Genomic DNA, 23,450 nt, shown 5'->3' on the forward strand with positions numbered 1-23,450 from the left:
CTCTTTTTTGAAATATTAATATATAATACGCTGATTACACCCAAATTTATTTTTTATTTCATAAAGACAACTATTTAAATGAGGCCGTTCAAATTAATCATGACCTTAATGTTATTTTAAACATGTGTCGTGCCGATAATCTTGTGGTAAATAGCAATAAAACGCAAATATTGATTTTTGGACCAGCTAAAGACTACATATTTCTTAGTAATGATTTTCGTATTACCTTAAATAATTTCACCCTTAAATTTAAGGAATATGGAAAAAATCTAGGCCTCTTGATTGACTCTAACCTTAGGTTTGCTTCCCATGTAACTAAGCTGGTCCAATCTTCTTACTGTAAACTGAATAAACTATATATTAACAAAAATATCCTAAATAAAGATATTAAGCTTCGTTTGTGTGACTCGCTTATACTCTCCTCTCTTTCTTATAATAATAATAATAATAATAATAATAATAATAAATGTTCTATTAGATAAGTAACAAATAAATAAATTAACCGCGAACAACTGGATACCGCTTATCTAAAGGGAACCAAGCGCCAAAACGACTAAATTGAGCAAATGGCACCAAGCGACCTGTTTGTGTGTGTGCAGTTTTGTTGCAGTTTTTGTTGGTGGTTGATGGTTCTAGAATTTTTTTATCAAAATGTTAAAAAGAAATCTTACCAGGTGTGAAAAGTTGGTGGAATTAGCCCGCAGTAGTTTTCAAGTAAGTAATAAGTAAATTTAAAAGTTTAATTAAGTAGTATTTAAATTTAATATAGTACATAGTTATTTGTAACTTTTTTATAGAAAGTTGAAGTTTTACTAGTCAATAGTATTGACATTTTGGACTACAATGACATTAGCAATAGCAGGGGTTTGAATGAAAATATTTCACCTAACCAAACTGAGATAAGTCAAATTGCAGAGAAAAACGTAAGTAAAAAAATAATTTAGTTCTTAACGTCGCTACATAAACACGACAGATAAAATATTATAATATAAAATAAAAGTAATAATATTTGTACGTTTAGTTTCTTAATTTCACTTTTAATATTTTTTACCTTAGGTTTCGAAAACTATTAAAAATATACCATGATAATGTCTTCCTGATTTGTTTAGGAGTTTTTGGGAACTCATCCAATTTTGTCGCAATAAAATTAGCTTTATTTAGAAAGACGATCCTGTAACATTATTTTTACTATAGATTGTTGATCATAAAATTTTAAATTAATGCTTTCTTGTAGGAAACTAGTGATTTGTTTGCCAACAAATTTAATGTTGCTACCAATAATGATACTATTTGCAATGATACATTCTTGATAAACCAAGATGGTGTGCCGGACAAGAATTATGAGGTATCAAGTTATCTTATTAATGCAAATAACTTGGATACCTCCTATGAAAATTATTGTGGTTAATCTTCTAACATGGCTATTTTTCAAGACACTGAAAATTACATAGATGTGAGTTTTGAAGTTTTACATTTTAAGTAGTAAGATAAAGGGTAATTAAAAGCGTAAAAACTTATTTCGATTTTAATGTTATCTTGCAGGAATCTGAAAACATTAATGAAGCATCTGATCAAACTGATGAAGAGATTCCACAGCCTGAAAGACAGATTATTACTACCTCTTCAGATTCAGAAGAGGATTACCCATTAGCGGTAATACGCAAAAAGGAAAAGCTACGAAGTGTTAAGGAAAATGGTGAAAGGAGGCCAAAGAAAGAAGAAAGAGGAAATATCCAGAGCAAACTTTTAAACTACGAAAAAAATTAAAGGACTCTAACTTGCCACATTATTCAGTAACAGGAAGACGAGTCGAATCAAAAACTTTTATAGATTTTGAATGCAACTGCCAAATAAAATGTCAGGAAAAAGTTGACCAACAAAAACGAGCTGAACTTTTAAAAAAATTTTGGGATTTAGGATCTTATGATGTTTACCTACATATCGCTTTACACTAGGGAAAAATCAGATGCAAAGTACTTAAACCCTGATCTTTCAGTTCCAAAAATGCATTCACTATACTTGTCTGAAAATAATCCTTTTGTTAGTTTAAGTACCTACAAAAAATATTTTATGAAAATTTCAATTTAAGAAGAAAGCCTCCAATAAAAGATACTCGCAATGTATGTGATAGCCAGCAAGTAAAACTACAAAACCAGAAAAGTGAGACTTTGAAACAAGAAATAAATAATAACACCTTGCTCATTTAAATAAAGCTAAAGAAGCACGTGAGGCAATGAGGGTAGATTTCGGTACAGCAAATGCGACCCATGACATTATTAGTTACGACATGCAAAAAGTACTAAGCTTACCGAAGCTGCGGACAAATGTAACAACTACAAACGACAGCTCTCTGTGGACAATGAAGGAATACATAGTGCGTCAACAAATTTGCCTTACTGTTTTATCTGGAAAGAAGGAATCGCTGGTCCAGGGGCACACGAGGTTGGATCATGCATAAAATACTTTATTGAAAATTATCTAGATCCAAATATTGAAGAACTCATTATGTGTTCCGATTCATGCTGTGGGCAGAATCGTAATATTAAAATAATTCTTCTTTTAAAGGCTGTCCTTAGTAGACATAAGAGTCTTAAAAAAATATATTTTAAATACCTATACTCTATTTCAGAAGTGTGTAGAGCAATAAAACCTCATTAGGTATGCAAAAGTGGTACCTGGTGATCCACCAATATTTTATGCCACTACCTTAGTTGGGTATTAGTTTCAATGTAAAATTCTTTCTTTTCGTTGATTGCAGGTAGTGCCACCCGGTTTTGGGTCAATTTATGAGTTTTGCCCATTGTTACCCACTGATAAACATTGAAAACGATTCGCCAAAGGCGTGCAACTGGGACTTGTTTTTTACCTTATAATTAATGTACTTAAATGCTATTTTATTTTAGAAAGTTACTTTTGTTTAAATGGAATAATATATTTTTTTCACAAATTTATTGAACATAATATGTAGAGTAAAACAGTTGAAAATGTCACTTTTGGATCTGGTACTTTTTGAACAGTGTATAACAAATTTAAATTATAATAGATTGTAGTCTTCTTCGTCATCTGACGAACTGTCATCATCTCTTGACATTATAATTAAAGGATCGACTGTCTGATCGATGAGGTTGTCAAGATCCCACATTTTGTCCTCTTGCTTAATTACATGCTGGACTGCTTTTCGCCAATTCTCTGGTGTCGCTTCCGTAATGGTTGATCAAACAGTAGCTTAACATCTTTCATTTTAAAAGTCGTGTTTTGTCTTGCTACAAATCCTTTTACCTGCGCCCATATCAGTTCTATAGGATTTAGTTCGCAATGATATGGCGGTAAGCGCAGTACAGTTATATTATATTTTTCGGCTATATCTTCCACGGCGTATTTCATGAAACGAGTTTTGCGTAAGTTTGCTATTGCCAGCAGTTCTTTTTTTATCAAATTTGCTTCAAACGCAATACCTTTTGCAGTCAGCCAATCGATAATTTCTTGCTTTCTCCAACTTGAAGTTGGCGTCTTCTCTATTCGCCGTGAATGATAGGTTGCGTTATCCATAACCACCACCGAATTAGCCCGAAGAAATTTTATCATTTCACCAAAATAGTCCTCGAAAACGTCTGAGTTCATGTCTTCATGGTAATCTCCTGTGCGAGTCGACTCAAAGGTTAGCAGACCTTCTTTTAAAAATCCCTCTTCGCTTCCAATATGTGTGATTATAAGTCTTTTTCCTTTTCTTGAAGGTACTTTAATACCCGTAGACAGGCCTTCTATGAAAGCTTGGCGAGCACTGGTTATATTTTTGTCTTGCCACATTTTTTGGACTATATAACCTTCGTTAATCCACGTCTCATCAAGATAAAAAACTTTCTTTTGCTCCCTGCGGTACTGCTTGATACTTCTCAAGTATTGTCGTCTCCAACAAACAATTTCGTCGCTCTCTAGTAAAAGTGCTTTGCGGTTATGCTTTTCCCAGGCAAAATCCATATTTTTTAAAGTTTTCCATAAAAGTTTTCTACTTATCAACGGAATACTGTCATCTCGGCCAAGCTCCATTAAAATTTTGTCTAGGGTGGGTATTTCCTTTTTAAAATAAAAAGAGTGAACTTTTCTTCGAATTATACATTTAGCATTTTCATCAAGGACTTTTGTAGGTCGTCCTGACTTTTGCTTGGGAGATTCCACTTGACCTGCTACTTTTCTTTCCCGCAACAATTTGAAAATGGTGGACTTTCCAATTCCACTCATTCGAGAACATTTTTCAACAATTTCTTGCACAGTAAAACTAGGGTAATCGTGTTTTATGCAATCATGTACATTTAAAATAATAACTTTTTCACTCAGCGATAGTGGAGAATTTTTAGTACATCTTTTCGTTGGACTGAATACCTCCATTTTTTAAATATTGGGATAATAATATTGTGATTACACTACAGCGTAGCAGTGACTACTAACGTTTAAAATATGATTTAAAAGTATTTATAGTCTGTATATATTACCTGACCCCATTTTTGCATGTTACAAAGCGTTAAAAGATAGGTACCTATACAAAAGGATTAAAAGTATTTATTTAGTATTTAATCTCTTTCAAAATAAAGGCATTTAATCCGTGACAATTAAATTCATAAATATTATAAGTACCTGCGCCTATGAACTACCACGAAATGTAGCCAAACAGAACGGAATTCCCCCAGTTTATTGCTCTATACACTTCTGAAATAGAGTATAATCCCTGGACACAGCTTTTTAGCAAATGATACTGATTTTGGAGAAATCGAACGAGCTATGAAGCACCAATTACGTGTTTATACCTTAGATGATTTTAAATCAAAAAAATTAATCAAGCAAGAAAAATAATAAATTTATTGTAACTGAAATGGACACCCACCACTTTTTCTCTATTGAGGATGTTGAGAAGGCTATTTCAAACAGAAAGGTATTTGAAACAGGTAAAAAGGTTGAGTGGCTAAATGCTAGAATAATCAAAAACGAAAAAGAAAATCCTTATAGCATCTTTTTTAAACACTCGCACGTCGAAGTCGATTACAGGGAGCTAAAAATAGACTAGACAAAAGATCTAAAGCTATTAAACTCAAAACTTTAAATGGAGATTTTAGAGCAAAACTAAAAACATTATATCCAGAGGGAAAACCTATTTCCGAAAAAAAGGCAGTGGATATCCAAAGCCTCATGACTTTAGTTCCCGAAGCGTGTAAGAACTTTTATAACACCAAACTGCAAACAGCAAATTTTGAAGAAGACTTGGAAGGATTTGGACCTGAAATTTACTTTGAAATTGAAGAAAATTATTTTTTTTTTAATATAAATAAAAAAAGTTTTAAAATAAAAGTTCTGCTAAAGCTCTAATTAAAATTTTTGTCTATAATTGCTTTTTATTTTACCTTATAATCATAATTTGTATCATACAATATGGAACCAACAGACAACTATAACAGATTATTGAATTTTCAGTTTTTCAAAAAGGAACCAGACCAAAAATGATACTTTTGACCTTGATCCTATGAAATTTTTATAAAATTCAATAATCCTCTTTATTTTACCTCTTATATAGAATTTTTTTTTTAAACATCATTGCAAAATTTTTACAATACAATTTCCGGGATAGCTTGAAATATACAAATTGAATTTTCTCCAAACGAGGAAATGTCGCTTGGTGCTCTTTAGATAAGCGGTATCCATTACTAATCATTGCTTTTCCAAAAATAGATCTTTATAGAATCTTGGATAATAATAAATGGTTACATGAAAATTATGCCTAAACGATTAAATAGAATCAGATTTCCTAAGGTTATTAATAAAACGACATGTGTTTTGAATATGCTGCCAGCGATTTTACGTTATTCTATCTAGAGATGAGTAATACATAATTATACAATAATTAATGATAGACATCACGAAGGATTCAGAAAGCTTTTTTCTTGTTTTCTAATTTAAAATACTTTTATTTGCATAAAGCATTCGCAAGTGTAAATAACATTTTTGTAATAACATATTGCAGTGATCCCTAAATCTGAGAGATGTGTCAACAATGAGACCCAACATTTTTACGTGATTTGAAAAAGTGAAAGTAGTATTATTAAGCGTAATATTAAGTGTATTTTCTATGTTATGCTGTTGATTGCGACCCGCAAACAATAGAACTTTATTTTTAACAGGGTTTATCTGCAAATTATGTTCACTGGAGAAATTCATTATCTGCTCCAAATCAAAATTAATGGAGTCTGTTGCAAGCTGAACATTATGTGGATTAAATAGGTGGAGTACCTGAGTATCGTTCGCATACAGGTAGACGCCCGAGTTTAAAGCTACATTAGGTAAATCGGAGGTATACATTAGGAACAAAAGTGGCCCCAATATAGGTTCCTGCGGCACCCCGTAAACTATTATTTTTGATTCAGAATATTTATTTTGCACCCGTACTTGCTGCGAACGTCTCCATAAATACGATTTAAAAAACGATAAGACGGAGTCATCACAACCAAAATAAGACAACTTGGCAACGAGCAAGTCGTGATCAATCATGTCAAATGTCTTAATATAAAGAATAATCTAAAGCTCTAATGATATTATCTGTAATATTTAGAAGAGCACTAGTAGTGCTAAATCCGGATTGTTGAACTGGAGGATATTAGTCTCACAAAGATAATCCATCAGTTGACCATGTACTATTCTTTCCAACATTTTAGAGACAAGAGGCAAGAGACTTATGGTCTTGAACATTTTTGGGATTAGGAATTTTGGAAACTGGGCATACTATAGATTTGCGCCTTACTCTAGGAAAATAACCTCCAGTCCTAATTTCCAGGCAACTGTTTACAATATGAGTAATATGATTAATAAGATGGGGCAAGCATAGACGCAACATATAAAGGGAAATTCCATATTCCACATTCCATTTCCAGCTGTATTGGATTTAATATTATCAATGACTTTAGAAACAGTAATCTGGTCCACCAGGGCAAAATGAAAGGTGTAATCTGCGCAAAACTTATGGTTTTGGTAATAGTTAATTTTGTTAAGACAAACATTTGACTTATTAAAAATGCTTATGAAATAGTCATTAATTGTATTGGGCGGACCTAGCTCAATTGGTAGCTCCAATTCTGTTTTTGTTTTAATATTTAAGTTACTTAAACCTTTCCAAAGTTTCCTACCAGTTTTGACAGCTTCCAACCGGTGAAGATACGCTGCTCTTTCACGCCTTATGGATGCAAGGGCAAAACTACTCCTATCCCTGAAAGGACTCTTTTCAGGTGTCTTACTTTGTTTATATTTCTTAAGTGCTCTATCCCTTTCGTTAAGAATTAATTTTAAGTTATCCGTTAGCCATAGGACTGGCTTCTTACTAACTTTAATTCGTTTAAGTGGGGCATGTATGTTAAATAAGGAAGTTATGTTATTTTGCAAAAATAAAACCTTTTCATTGTCTTTAATGTAAAATAGGTGGTCCCAAGTAATATTTTGCAAATACTGTGATGTCATTGGCCAGCAATTCTAAACAAAGATAACGAGACATTTTAAAGGATTCAGAATGCGTGCAACTCTCACTTTTACAATTATCGACCAAAAATAGCCACTCTGTCTGCATAACAAATTAGTTATATAGGGGCGGATCTACATGACAACCCCACTCGCACTAGATTTGTCTGTCGCTTACCTAATCATAAGGCAGCCCTATTTCGGAGATCGTTCAATGTTCAATAAGTAGTGACGGATTCAGAAAACGGATCATACATATATGGTTAAAAATTATCAAAAAAATATTCCTCAACATTGTAATAAGCTTTTTCAACTAATAAATTTTTTACCCTTTTTTAAAATGCTTATGGCATATTGAGTGCAAGCACCTCATATTTCTAGCAGCTATCTTCAGGCCTTTCGTCATCCATGACTTTTATGACTTAGATTTTAGGGTTAAAATTGGGAATATATTTTCAAAAATTTCCAAGTTGCATGTGAAACTTTAACAGAGAGTTTCCTCGATCACAATAGAAATAAAATTGTTTTATTTAGTCTTTGACCATTAAACCCACAACCACGTCATTAACTTAAAATAACTGTTCACTAACTAGTACATTGTTAATATTTAAATTATGTTTGACATCTCTTTTGATGTTTGTACTATAATTTGTGTTTTTGCAGAATTTAATTTAAAATTATGGTCTCTTGCAAAGGTTTCAATACTTTTTAACGGATATGAGAGAGTTTCGCGTCGTATAGATTTACGAATCAGCATATTCTTGTAAAGTAGCCTGTTTGACTACCTTGTAAATATCGGCAACATAAATTGAAAATCACAGAGGTGAAATGAGTACCCCAAGAGACCTCCTGAAACTCTGAGTGAGTACGTCGTGATGTCCGCTCCTCCGAAAATGGCCACCGGACACTATCGACTGTTTTTTTTTAAATAACTTTAAAAAAATTGTACAGTGCTCACTGAGAGGCCAAAATAGTACTGTTTCGCTAATAAACAAGTCATGGTTCACCATGTCAAAGGCCTTACTAAAGTCGAGTAGCGCCATGCAGGTGCAAAATAAGTTTAGTTTAGTTCTAGGAGATTTGAAGATTTTGAAATTGGATTGATTATGGCTCTTTTCCAAACTGTGGCACAGCTGTCATAAGCAATACATGAATTTATAATGAAATAATTTTATTTGTGGCGTCATAGTCTAAAAGAGGAATGCTAAAGGTGTCATTGGTAAATCTATTTTTGTACTAATTTTATCTCTAAGGATGTAGAATCAGGTATACTGGAGTGTTTCAAAAAGAAGTCATGAATAAAAGATGCATCATTTAAATTTTCTGGCAGTTCAAACAGATGGTTTTTGTCGCGTGTTAGTTTTAGCTTGCCAGCAGTTACTCAGTTTTTTTTCCTCTTTGATGCGCTACTTGCTTAAAGAAGGTTATTTTTTCTCTGATAATCGCATGCTTAATGTAGTTTGCAAGTTGTCTGTAATACTGTAAGTGCGCTTCTGATTTTAATTTTTCGTATTTTTTGAGAGCTTTGTCTCTTAGCCTATAGTAAATGTAACGAATTAAATTGCTTCTGAACTAGGAATCTATATTTAAGTGGCGCATAATTATTTAGATAATTTAAGATATTGCTATTAAATAAATTTTCTTTATCATCAATTCGTACAGTATTATACTTATCATCCCATTGGATTAATAATCCAGCCGTAATAAAATCAGTAATAATTATATTATTATAGTACCTAAATAATTCGCGCGAAGCTAGGAAAATCAGTACGATACCCGGACCGTTATATTGATTGCGATTTTTTAATTACAACCTTCACTAATATCTTTATATCTGAAAGGGAAAGTCTACAATTTTGCAATTGGCTTCTCAACAAATTTTTCCATTCCAAAGTAGTCATTGTCAAACAGTATTGCTATTTTTAATCGGCAAAGTATTAGATATTGGTCTCAAGAAAATCAAAGAATTGTTCATCCTGGGCAGTTTCAAGAACGGTTCGGAATCAATGTTTGCGCAGGAGCTATCGGAATGCCCATTATCTGACCGATTTTTTTTCATGAGGCTTTAAGTGGTGCCTATCTAATTGCCGTAAATCTAATTTTTGACATAAAAATGTAGTAACTTGTCAAAAACTGTATGACTTAGATATACGACATTATACACAAAAACTATTTTTATAAAAGGGGCATATTAGATTAAAAAATATCTGAAAATTTAATCCATTTATGATTAAAAATAAATTCCTCGTTTTATTCTTATATTCTTAAAATTTAGTCATACTTATATTTGTAGTTTACACAACAAAATATTATTTTGTTGTGTTGTTGTTATAGTTTTATTTATATGAACCTAAAAAAGATATTAATTCTATACAACTTTTAAAAAATCGTCAGAAAGTGTAATTGATTTTACGATTATTAGGATCCGGATGCATACTTAACAAATATGGTTGATCAAAAACAATACCTGGAAGCACTGGAAAAAGTTATTTTAATGACTTCAATTGATGCCGAGAGAACTTTTTTAGAAAAATCAGAAGAATTTGAATCTTTGGAGCTTGATGTATGCAAAAAAAGGTAAGAAGGTAGAAATATTATAGTTTTTAAAATAAACCGCTAGGCGACTAGGTGATGGCACTATATTAGGAGAAGGTAGGAGTTGGCTTTATAAGCAAAGGTCCTATGCTAACGTAGGTGCTACACTATTTTTTGTAGCACCTCCCAACTGTGTTTTAATAAAAGAGCTTTTTATCTCTCTTTTTGATTAGACTCCAAAGGGGCCGCCTTGGCGGCTGGAAAGCACGAATTGGCTCCTGCACGTGTGTTTAATTTACAGTTTCCTGTTAAATAACCTACTATTACCCTTACTATCTTTCGGTTGCGTTTCAAAAGGTGTGTGGTAAATTTGGTGTGTAGGTTTTTATGAACCTTTTAGCCTGCCTTTATCCTGGTGTTTAAAGCCACCAACTGTGTTCTCAGCTTTTGACCCTAAAGAGTCCTCCCGCAATGCACGGAACGAGAATTCGTCGAAACTAGAACGAGACTTTTTTGGATAACTTGTCTGCTTTTTCATTTGCATGGTGGTCTTCTTTAATACACTGTAATTAAGCGTGAACAGTAATATCTGGCAAAAGACCGCCGCGACTTTGGTGACAGACCCTTATTCGTTTTGAGAAATTTTCACATCATTGTGTCCCAATTTCGATAATAATACCTTTAACTTGATTCTTTAACTTATTAGCTCATACAAGGTTTTAAATTGCAAGGCGTTAAATCGCATGATCTTGCGGGCCAGTTCTGGTCTTCATTCCGTAAAATAACATGACCGGAAAACGTTCCTTACAAACAACTGAATAGCTTCGCATATAACATGACATGTCGCACCATCCTGTTGGTACCACATACCTTCCGTATCCATATCATGCAATTAAGGCCATAAACATTCAGTGAGCATGTTATGATAGCGTTCACTGTTTACGGTAACTGCATTTTCTGCCTTATACTCGAAGAACTACGGCTTGAAGCGCATTTTACGCAGCATTTACGACAATAAGCTTAACGTCTTAAATAGTAATCCAGCGATAAAATTGCTCCTAGGTGCAAACTCGTAGAGTGGGCATTTCGGCCAAATGCCTGAATATTGTCAGTTGGAACGCGCAGTCGCTTTACCCAAGATGCATCGAACTAATCAGGTAGTAGCACCAAAAGACCCTACACACTATCACCATACCACTCCTGATATTCTAGATATAGCTGTCACAAAAAACTTAAGCCATAACATTGTGGTTGAAGTATGAACTGCCTTAGTTCCTCTGATCATACCCCAATCCTAATCACTTTAGCTCAAACCTTTATGCAAGATCCCTATCCTGAAAAACTTATCACCAACTGGGAAATGTTTAAAAATATGCTTGCAAAGATCATCCAATCCCAACTCCAAGTTCTATTGAGGAAATAGATTCCTCAATAAAACAATTAACAGATGCAATTAAAGAATCGTTTAATTTAGCAACCACTAAAATCCCACTCCCAAATACCCACTCCATTGTGTTTTCAATGAGAATTAAAAGGTTAATAAGAACAAGAAACAGACTAAATAAACAGGCTAGACTGCAAAAAGACCCAGAGGCAAAAAGGATTACGAATAATCTTACAAAAAGAATAGAAAACGAAGTCTTCGACTTCAGAAATGAAAGATATGGGAATTTTTTAGAAGAACTTAACGATGGCGATGAAGTCAAATCAAAATTCTGGAAGGTTTCAAAAATACTGAGAGGGAGAACAAAAACAGAGTTCCCGCCCATAGAAAACCAAGACGGTCTTCTGGTATACTCGGACTGGCATAAGGCGGAAACTTTTAACAGAACAATTTGAGCTAAACGATATACCAGATAATCCCGAATTACGTAAAGAAATAGAGCTATCAAGCGTACAAATCGAAAACCTACCACTAAACGCATTACCAAACTACAAAAGTATAAGCCTACAAGAAATAAGAGACGTAATAAAGACCAAATGAATAAGAAAGCACCAAGCCATGATGTAATAAACAACAAAATGCTGAAAACACTACCTGACCAATACACTCTTGGACATAAAAAACCATTTATAACAAATGTATGAGCTTGTGCTATTTTCCGGTCGAATGGAAAAAAGCAATTGTGGTAGTAATACCTAAACAGGGTAAAAACATAAAAAAACCGGAAATTTACAGACCCATTAGTCTGCTGCCATCACTGGGAAAAATCTTTGAAAAGACGGTTTTAAGCAGATTATGGGAGAACCTAGATGAACTGAAAATAATCCCGGAAGAGCAGTGCGTATTTACAAGAGAATTATCAACTGAGTTGCAGCTTGCACGGATACAACAGAGTCTGGTGGATTCATTTAATGCGAAGGGATCTACCGCCATGATCACGCTCGACATCGAAAAGGCCTTCGATAGAGTGTGGCATGACGGTTTGATCTATAAGTTGCAGAAATTTGGGGTGGCCGCAAGGTTCACTAAATTTATTAAAAATTTCCTAAAACACAGGGAATTTACTGTTAGAATAAATGGAACTGTCACCTCCTTTAACAGGACGAGAGCGGGAGTTCCCCAAGGCTCCCCGCTCGCACCAATTTTATTCAACATATACCAAGCGGACATTCCAAAAAGCACACACTATTCGCAAGTCGCATTATTCGCGGACGACACTTGTGTCTTTGCGAGTTGTAAAAATTTAGTCCAGATATCAGCGTACATGCAGAGTCATCTAGATAAAATTATAGAGTGGGCCAACAACTGGAAAATTAAAATAAATAGTAAGAAAACAGAGGCCATTCTATTAACAAAAAAGCATGAGCGCAACATCCCAAATTTGGTAATTTCGGGCACGCTGGTCCCCTGGAAATACGAGATAAAGTACCTAGGAGTATATTTCGACAAAAAGAATAACTTCAACACAATGTGCGTATAAAGCAAATTGACTCATGCAATGGAACCATTCATGTGCTCTACTCCTTTCTTTGCAGGAGCAGTAAGCTCTCTTTGACTAATAAATTAATGGTCTATAAACAGGTTCTACGTTCTAAACTACTTTACGCCTTAAACGTTTTTTGGAATACCACAAAGACGAACATCAGAAAGCTTCAGGTGTTTCAGAATAGGTGTTTGAGGATGTTCACAAATGCACCCTTCTTTGTAAGGAATGTTGATCTGCATTCTGACTGCAAACTTGATACAAATCAAGAATTACATAATTAAAAAACATTCAAAGTTCAAGGAAAAAGTCAGAAGTGTAGACAACTCCCTTATAGGAGAATTTCTCCTGAGACCAAGAGAAAACCGGCCATGCAAAGGCGTAATGTGATATTAGCCGCCGAACTCAAATATGACTCAAACACTTCTTTTAGTATCTCAGGCTTTGTTTTCTCTGCGAGGAGTGGGTCTCGGGCTCTGGCTCCCCCCAAAGATAACTGGCAACCTTTCCTCGAAGCCTAATTACTCTTTCCTATCCTGAAATAAGTTAAAAATCCTCTAATTTAACCTCAGCACCCAGATGCTACAGAGAAAAGTAGTATAGGAGATCAAAGTACCATAGCACGCAGTTGCAACTGAGAAGACCGGCAAGAGCAATAACAGCTAGTCCGGAAGAAACCAGTGTAACAAAGGAAGAATTATGCTCCAATTACTTCACCTATCTAAAGTCGCACCAAACAGTAGTTACGTTTACAACGCGCGGATCTATTAGGTCCATGGATCAAATGATAGACTATTTTTGTTTAGTACAGCCCTGTTTACAAGGCTTGATTTTGAGGGTTAAATTAGTGCAGGATTATCTCTAGGATCAAAAATATAGAACATAACCTCTAAATCTTTAAAACTGTTATTGATGATAAAAATAAACTAACAATTTCTTTTTCATGGCTTAAGCTTGTCCTCTGTATTTTCTTCTTTATTTTTGTGGACAAATATAAAAACCGTAAGCTAACATCCAATAAAATGTCAAACTTGTCATTTTGGCACTTCAAAATAGGTCCTAAGGTGTTTAGACCGAAAAAAACTAAATTTAATTTACCCTATTTGGAAAGCATTAAATTCGCGTATCAAATTTTAGTGCGCTGCCGTTTCACACCGAAAAAATAGTCCTCGTAACGTCATTTGATCCAAGTATTAAATATTTGGTACCCCCGTTGTAAACGTAGCTGACTCTTAATGGATGCATTTTCTTCTCATGAATAACTCAAGCATTTTCTTGGCCTTAAATCCGGCGATTTTATTAACAAAGTCATTAAGGTAGTCTGAAGGTAAGTACAGAATTTCGTTCGAAAAGTCGACGTTCATTTGTTGTTTTTGCAATACCCAAGAAGAAAATGAGTCAATTGAATCTTATAACCGTGGAAATGAAGATTTTTTGTGAAAATTTGATGTATAGTGTTCTTTGAAATGTAAATCTGCTTTGCACGATGACATATAGATGTTCCCGATTCTCGCCAACACTTTCACGCACTGCGGCAATATTTTGAACGTAGGTAAGGCACTGGTGTTTTTACGTCCACGACAGAACCATTTTGCTCAAATTTGTCAAGTAGTCTTTGAACGGTCGTGTGATTTGGCGCAGTATGTCGATCAAAAATGCCACGTAATTTACGAACTGTTTCCGCAAAACATTCTTCATATTTGTCGTGGGTTTTAACAATAATAATTCGTTGTTCGAGCGTATATCGCTCCATGGATACTAATCGCAAACTGTTTACATTATTCTTTTGATTATTTTTTTGACCTACCTTGAAAAAAAAAAGCCGCGCAACTTAAAATTTGCATTCCCATTGAGACACCCTTTCTAACAATATTTATATGTTCGATCTTTCTTTCTTGGGTATATACAGCATTGAATAGCGGTAACTTTTAATTTAATTTATATAATCACAAGTCTGAATTATTACGCCTTAACTCAAGTGGGTCCAAAGAGAGAACTGACATGACCTACTTGTAATCAGTATGAACATTAGCTAATGGAACCTTAAGTTTAAAAGAACAATTTCTTAAGAATTTATTTTGGACTTTCTCAATATTTTCAATATGCGATTTATGAAATGGAGACCACACAGAACTAGCATACTCAAAACTAGAACGGACTAACGAACAGCACAGAACTTTATAGACAGAGCATGAGAAGTCTTGACTGCATCTAGTTATAAATCCTAGATTTCTATACGCTTTCTGAACTAACTTTTTAGCATGAGACACAAATGTCAACTTAGAATCGAAAATTACTCTGAGATCTCTAGCTTCCGCTACCCTTTTTAAAATAGTCAATCAAACAATGTAAGATTGCGAATTCTTCAAAAAATTACTGAATAACACTTCGGAACATTTAAATCTAAAAGCCTTTTGCCTGGATATAGTTGCATGATTCCGCAAACGCATTGCAACATTTGTCCTTAGCTTATACATGTATGCCGGCCACTGAACCTGTATTGGTGCAAATTTGGATGGGTTTTTAGCAATTGAATCCTTTTAAAGAGCATTCAAGCATTACGTAATGCAGTTTTTGGGATTTTTGGCTCCCTGACCCCCTCGAAACGCAGCATAACATACATAATAACTCCCAACCTCCTCATGTTGCCTTACATAACGGGTAAATAATTTTTTATCCAGATTTATAGTTTTCCGTTAAGTAATTTTTGGTTAATATTACTTTGTGATGGAAATTTGATACTGATAGGTATTTTCTTTTTTTCTTGAGTATGTTAGATCACAGGAACTATATACAGATCTCATGAAATCCCATACAGATGAATCTCCGAGTCGTTGAACATATACTAGTAGTTTAGTGAATTTACTTATTTTACCAAGAAATATTTTTTTTCAGAAAATGCTTGTTTTTATGAAAGCGAAGTTGTTTAAATAGTGATACCTATGTGTGTAACGGTGATTACGATAATTCTTATTTCAACTATTATTCAAAACTTCGCTAATCGACTAGTGACTCGCCTTGATTAGCGGTGTGCTAGCACAAATTAAATGGTATTGTCATTGCAAGACGAATTTAGATAAAAATATTTAGTTCCTCAACATAAATGCAGTTCTATTCAATGTTCGTTATTTTGACTGAATAAGAACCGAAAATTCATGAAATTCCTTTTTATAAAGAGCAAAATTTTTTTGGTATATAGGATAGCAAATAAAATACCCTATTATTTAGGGAAAGACGTTTCGGTTCTTTATCCGACTTTCTTCAGACTTCCAAATTGACGGTAATTGCTTTGCTTTGTTCTAAGTTTTGTTAACCGAGTAGCAGTTTTTGTATGACAAAAAAGTGGTTGATAAAAAATCACCTTTTTTCGACATTGCTCCGGAAACAAGCAAAAACTTAACTTAAATAATATTTTTCCCTAAGCAAATGTGAACAAAGGTAAACAAGTCAAAAAAATAATTTTATAGATGTCGAACAACTGGAAAGAACGTCTAAAGCACATGCACAAAAGTACATACTATAATAAAATAGTAATAAATTAAACTTCAAGTTACATATCTCAAATACATATGTTATAATATAAGATCAAAGAATTACACTTATTCATGAACACTTATTAATTTAACCTAATTTACACTAAAATTACCAACTAATAACTTCCTACCTTGTGTATTATACCAATAAAAATGAAAAAAGCAAAAGAAAACTACATAATGTATAAAAGTCAAGGGGAGAGATTAAAAGTTGGAATTGATAAAATAGGACGGAGGCCAGTTACCACATATTAAAAATATAAACAAAACAAAATGAGGTTAGGTTTAAAAGCAAATAATAAAATCAGAAGAACGATCAAAAAGAATAAAGCAAAGGTTTAAACAAGGTAAATAAAAAGACCATCATCTTCAACAAATTTGTAATAAAGACTGCCCTCAATTAGACGGTTCCTTCATGTTTTATTTATTACGAATGATATTTCGTTTTCTAATTTGTAAGTCTTTCTTGGACAATGCAAACGTTATTGAAAGTTTTTATATATTTTTCCATTACTGTATATCCCACGCGTTGCTACAATGGTGCTTAATATGTTTTTTTAATGAAAATTTACTTTTAGAATTTTGCACAGTCAACAAATATATATTGGCAACTGTGTTGAAATTGAGAAGCTTAAGGATGTGATGCAGTTTTTAAATACAGTTGAATTACGAGGGCCATTTAGGTAAGTTCTTATACTAAGACTTATTTATTTCAATAATGAAAATACTTTGGTTACAGTTTGCCAAACAGTATTGGGACAAATGCAAAAGAGCTTCGTAAGAAAATGTTGTGTGATGATTTGGATTCAGTAATCGCCAAACTTACTAAACATTATTTAAAACAAGCGCAACATTCTTACAATGAGTTTTATCTTATAGAATTAGAGTAAGTTGATGATATGAGTAAAATAAATAAGTAATAGGTTTTAGTTAATTTGGTGCCGCTTTAGAAAAACGTTGTATATTTTTAGGAAAAACTTACAAGAAATATCATTAATGTCTGAGGACGTTATTAAGTGTTTATCATATTATATAATTACAAACTCGCTATTAGTTGAAGAAAAGAAAGATGTAGAGATCCTTAAAAAATTTTATCACAAAATGGATGTATACGCAAGAGATGTTTTGAGGAAATGCCAAATAAGAACTGTAAGTATTATTTTGATACGGCAAATAATAAATTTAGTTGTACAGTTCAATTTATATTCAATTATTTTTGGGAATGTATTGTATATGCATGATTTCTTGCAACGGTTATTTGTGTACAAAACTTACGATATCCCCATTGTTTACTACTTTTAAATTAAAAGTAAAAGGTGTTCTAAATATCCATGAAATGGCCATATATTAGAAACGAAAAACTGAATAAAAACTAGCTGAAAACAGTTTCTACAGTGGCCAGCAAAATTAACGCACCACTATATTATTTCGAATTATTTTTGGAAATTTCCAAAAAAATGGAAATATTTATTTTTATTTTAAATTTCGATATTACAGACATTCTAAATTTATACAGGTGTTTATTCTACTCGAAGTATGTTTGTCCTTTTTTTATTTTGTTGGAATTCCAGATAAAATTTGAATTAACATACCTTTCTTTGCTTGTAAGTTTTATTGGTAAAATTTGTCATTTGTACTGAAAATTTTCACAAGTAAAGTGTTTATTATGGAACGTCAATCAAGATATTTGTCGGCCGGAAAATGTGCGCAGGCAGTCATTTTACTGGAAGAGGGATGGAGCTTTCCCTCCATCCAGGGATGGAGGGAAGAATTGGAGAGAGATTTGGTGTATAACATACATCCGTTTCTTGTATGATTGAGCGTTATAGGGAGACAGGTCAGCACTTAATAAGATTTGGTCGAGGCAGACATCTTTAAATTCATTCATTATTTTAAAAATAATTTTTATTTTAAGAAAAAGCAGTGGCGTAGTACGTTTTTCACTAAAAATATTCAATAGAAGACCTATAGGGACGCGATTGGCAGAGAAATTATTTTTTCTTGTACATCAAAAAATGCGTTTTGATGTATAGAATACATGTACCAAATTTCATAAAAATGTCTACGTTATTGTTTAAGTTATTATAATAAAAAAACTGATTTTTTTTTTTAAACTTGAACACCCTGTATCTCAAAGGCTAAAACGTTTAGGACATATTTTCATAGGACCTTTTTTTCTTAAAATAGGTCCACGAATCACCCCCTTAAATATTAGCACGTCTTTAAGAAACACCCTGTATATTACATACGTTACTGGTAAAAATTATGCTATTGTAAAAATCACACGGCTTCACACGGCTTGTAGTTTAGACTAAAGATATGAATAACTAAAGCTCTTTGGACAAAGTTTGTAGTGAATTAATTAAACAAAAGATGTATCTAGTCTTGTGTTGAATTAGATTTTTATAATAGTGAATAATAATAGTTAGTTCGTAAAAAAAAATTAAAATATCTCTCCAGATTGCACACAAGCGAACACATAAAAATGAAATATAACAAATAAATAAAACCCGAATTAAAGACAGGTGCGTAAAGTTTAGAAAAAATAAAAAGATTGATAAACAAATTTTTGACCAATAATAAGCAATTATAATTAAGGTTAAATTAAAATCCTGCAGTCTCCCTCCACTTATTAAGCAGAATTTTCATTTTACCTTAATCTGCGACTCTACTGCAAGTACGGACTATTTCTTCACAATTATAATTAATGTCAGAAAAATGCAAAATACTGACTAAAAATAACAGGCCCAATCGATCAATCACTATCGTTAGGTTATCTAGGCTATATCTATTTCACTTATCATATGGTAGTACGGTGAAGTTTTTTTTTTCTTTTTGTCGGCGAAGAAATTCTCTATGAACACCGCTAGTTCTTGAACCTCTGGTAGTGTGGGTGGTTGTGCCCGGTTACCCACTAACACTTTCCTGCTGGATGGTACCAGTTAGTTCCCTGTACTGCGATCTGCTCTGTTGCAGTCCTATTGTGCCCCATAGACTTATTCCCATATGTTCAGTGCTGTTGCTTCTAGGAAATCCAGTCTTTTGCCCAATGGTGTAGTTCTTATCCTCTCTGGTAAGGGCTTGACTTCGCCCAGAACTTTAACCAGCACTAGCCTGGTTCAATGTTTCGCAGAAGTCAAGAATGTAAAGAGTGATTGCTACCTCTTCCTCACAACTTCTACATAGCGGTGTATCTACTTTCTACTCTGTCTATGTAGGTCTTTCCTGCAGAGTGCGTGGCCTGTTATCAGCCCTTCTACCTTTAGCAGTTGTTGCCTGGAGTGTCCCCTCTTCCTGAAAGACGGGCTGCCCAAAAGTTATTGGCAGAGTTCCAGCATTGTCATTTGTTTCCAGTAGTTTTTATGCTCAAGTTCCAACCAGTGTCTGATATCCCTTTTCCAGGTGTTATCGCTGACATAGCATGTTGGTTCTGGGTCTATGAGTCTGTTGCGGGTCCCAAGCATTGCAAGTTTGATGTTCCCTTCTTGCAGCGCTATGGTTACCCATATTTTTTCATAGGATTATCTCTGGTCTATTTTGTTCTTTGACTAGGTCCGCGAGATCCTCCCAGTAATTTTGTAGTCTTTGACATAGTCTTAAACTGTCCTAAAGCGTTTGTTGCTGGTCTTCTGTAATGATTGCGAAGGTTCGGCCTCTGGGCGCCTCGTCTCTTATCGGTTGAACATAAGTCTGGATTCATATTACGTTTTCCTATAAGAAGTTTGATATGCTCAAAAATTAGTAAACCAAATGGAGACATCAAAATAATACAGCTATGTTCCAATTTTTACAGTCTAACGAAAAGCTTTAATTTTTCTGTTCGCCCTCAAGAAGGCCTAATATAGGCCGAAACTTTGACGAGCTTGGATTTTAAGTGATCCCTTATCCAACTTAACCCTTAAAAGTTAACATAATTGAACTGGGTCACTAAAATAACACCTAGGTCCAATTAATAAATCAAACATTGATAAAAGTAGTACACCAGACCACCATATAAGTAATTCTATTTAAAATTACTTGCTGTCTTAAAATTAAATGGTACGACATTAATTTTAAAATGAACTCCGTCTGCATTTACTTGATGACTTAATACTTCAATAAAAAAAATACGAGCTCCGTCTGGATTCGCGATTTTCCATATCTATTACAACTCTTCGTCTCTAATACGTCATATTTATATCTATAAAAATAGATTAGAAATGTTTTTTTAATATCTATTTTTCACCTAAATATATATTGTACAGGTGGCTTTAGATATATTAAGTTAGCTTTGGATATTATCTTCGATTGAAACATTTCTAGTGCTGATTTTACTTTTTAAAGATGATGAAAAATTGAAAAAGCCCTAAACGAAATTGTCGTACATTAGCATCATAATCCGGAGGTACACCATCTTGCTGAAAGTAGTGCGTATAATATATTTTGTAAAAATTCAATATATCTGTCAACACTTAAATTATTACATTTTGGGCCAATAATTCGATCTTCAATGATTCCAACCCACATTAATTTTTACTTGATGTTGCCTATGCTTCTGGACCATCCACTTTAGATTTGTTTCGGCATAGTCAGGACAATTTCGGTTTACCTAAAATAAATAGCGATAGATGTTGGCAAAGACCACATGATAAGATTTTGACCCTAATTTATATGGGTTCAAAGACTTTGTCTATATTAAATTGCCTTTGGATATCATCTTCGATTAGGATAAATGTTTAAACACACGTTTCTTTTTACTGCTATTATTTCATATTTAAAGCTTATTTGAGGGCGACATTTGCTGAACGATTAGCGAATGTAGCACCTGATTTTTTACGACTGTAGATAAGTAGATTTGCCTCCATTTTTATGCCTTCGCGGAACGTATAATTTTTTTCCCTTCTAGGAACAAATGCAAGCAGCTATTGACTATCATAAGTCGTGCCTTTTAAGAACACCATCAGACAAATTTAAATTGATTTCGTCTATAAGGAAAATACTTTTCACTAACGGCCACAGTCTTCAATCAATCGCTGATTCTGTCTGTAAATTTAAAAACGATTTGGAAAAATTGGAATTACAAATGTTTTGTTTAAATCTACGAAATGAAAAGAAAAAGATGAAACAAATGTAAGTAAGGGCTTCAGCTGTAAGTATAGATATGTTTAAAACAATACTTTCTATACCATATTTTATAGGTCATATGTTCCTCTCTTTTATTTGTATAGAGATTTCCTTTAATATTTGATAAGACGCGAAACACGTGCATTTAGTATTTTTCAACATTCTTATAATAGTTTTTATATCTATCATGTAAATACTATTTTGTATCTTATTTTGAAATTTTAATTATTCTTCTGTTTTTTTTAGAAATGAAGATATTAATACTCTGACAAACTTTTTAACATCTGGCCCTACAAATAGAGTTCTTCTGGTACCATTTGAGCTCCAGCAATTATTTTTTACAGTAGAGGAACATTTAGGGAAAGAGGGTCATGCTCTGGAACATGCGATGGATATTCATAAACAGGCAGTAAGAACAATTTTATTCTTATTTTTAGATCTATTCGTAATGAACTTATGTTAAATTGATATTGGAATCGTTACTTATATATTAATAAAGTTTAGCGTCCTTATTGTCAAATAAAGACAAAGTGTAGCAGGTTCAGGGCCTCGAATTAAATCGATTTTGTTCCAAATATGTCAGAGTTTGGGGCATCTTCAGGGCTGGAAATGACACATGACAGTTTACAATTTCACGCCCAAGTAAACAATAAAATAAATAAACTAAATAACAGCTTAGAGCGGTTCTTGTGATTTTTGACTTCGGATATACACAACCTGGTTTTGCCACTGCGCAAAATCGGATCGCCTACGACAACTTATAACCTATAATAGGTTTAAATGGGAGACGATACACTATTCCGACGATGTGGCGTCTTCCACCTAGACCTATTAGAGCATTTGCAGAGAGCAAAAGATACAAAATTTATCGGGAGGGCTGAAAAGCTTCTTATTTTATGTTTTTTTTACATTGTTAAACACGGTTCTGATAATTATTTTTTAATCGGAGCCGGCAACAAAAAGTTTATTTAAACAATTTATATTTAACCATAAAATAACCAACAAAAAATGACATTACGTATGTACCAAAATTTGCAACGGATTTCAAGTTACAAGGGCTTGAATGAAATAAATAAGAAATTACTGCCTACTTCTAGTGTTCGAGTATACGTTTATTACTAAGTTTACACGTGACATTAATGCGAATGAGAGCAAAAGCGCTTTGGCATGTATTTACACCAAGATTTTAAGAAGAGGCTTAAATGTTGGCCTTAACCAGCTGTTTGTAAAAAAACCTAAACAATTTAAATAACCAACCTAAATACAGAACGTAAACAAACAAACAAAAAAACACGTCACAATGTCACGGTCTCCTAAGCAAATTTTTATTGGCTACACGTGTTTCGCCCCGTATAAGCAGGACATCATCAGGCCTAAAAACAATTAAAAGGGGGTGTTTAATATACAATTATTTGCAAAATAAAATAAAATTACCCTAGGACCTACATATACACTGTAAAACTAACAACAATAATAAACAAAATAGTGAGGTTAGAAACACAATATCGTGGTCGTACAAGGAAAACCCTCTAAGTCTTAAAACTAAAAATGTGAAAAAAAGCGATTTTAAACTTTCAAGTGTTATGTAAAATCCAATTTTATTTTTTATGTTTGCTAAATGCATTTTTTGGGTAGTGACATCTGTTTAGAGTTAGTTTAGGTTAAATTAAAATACATTATTTTTTAGAACAAATTGTTTATTAGCATTTTTAAATAATAATTGCACTTAATGGGTTTTCGCTGACAAACTAATCACATTTTTTGAGACTTATCAGATTTTTCTTCATAAACTCTATTAGTTTTTCTGAACAAGATAATGAGAAAGAGGCTCATTGTCGGAATCGGAATCAGTTCCTTCATC

General features: G+C 33.3%; 1 protein-coding gene across 1 annotated transcript in view; it reads left to right on the top strand.

The window, feature by feature from the left end:
• The window catches only part of LOC126735616 (uncharacterized), a 56,256-nt gene that overhangs the window by 14,680 nt on the left and 18,126 nt on the right, over window positions 1-23,450 (top strand). The window contains exons 5-10 of the mRNA XM_050439675.1: window positions 9,914-10,068; window positions 17,065-17,169; window positions 17,226-17,372; window positions 17,458-17,635; window positions 21,372-21,595; window positions 21,836-21,998. Of these exons, the coding sequence (XP_050295632.1) occupies window positions 9,914-10,068; window positions 17,065-17,169; window positions 17,226-17,372; window positions 17,458-17,635; window positions 21,372-21,595; window positions 21,836-21,998 (972 nt within the window). The remainder of the gene's footprint in view (window positions 1-9,913; window positions 10,069-17,064; window positions 17,170-17,225; window positions 17,373-17,457; window positions 17,636-21,371; window positions 21,596-21,835; window positions 21,999-23,450) is intronic.

The sequence above is a fragment of the Anthonomus grandis genome, chromosome 4 (genome assembly GCF_022605725.1).
Source record: "Anthonomus grandis grandis chromosome 4, icAntGran1.3, whole genome shotgun sequence".
Lineage (NCBI taxonomy): Eukaryota > Metazoa > Arthropoda > Insecta > Coleoptera > Curculionidae > Anthonomus > Anthonomus grandis.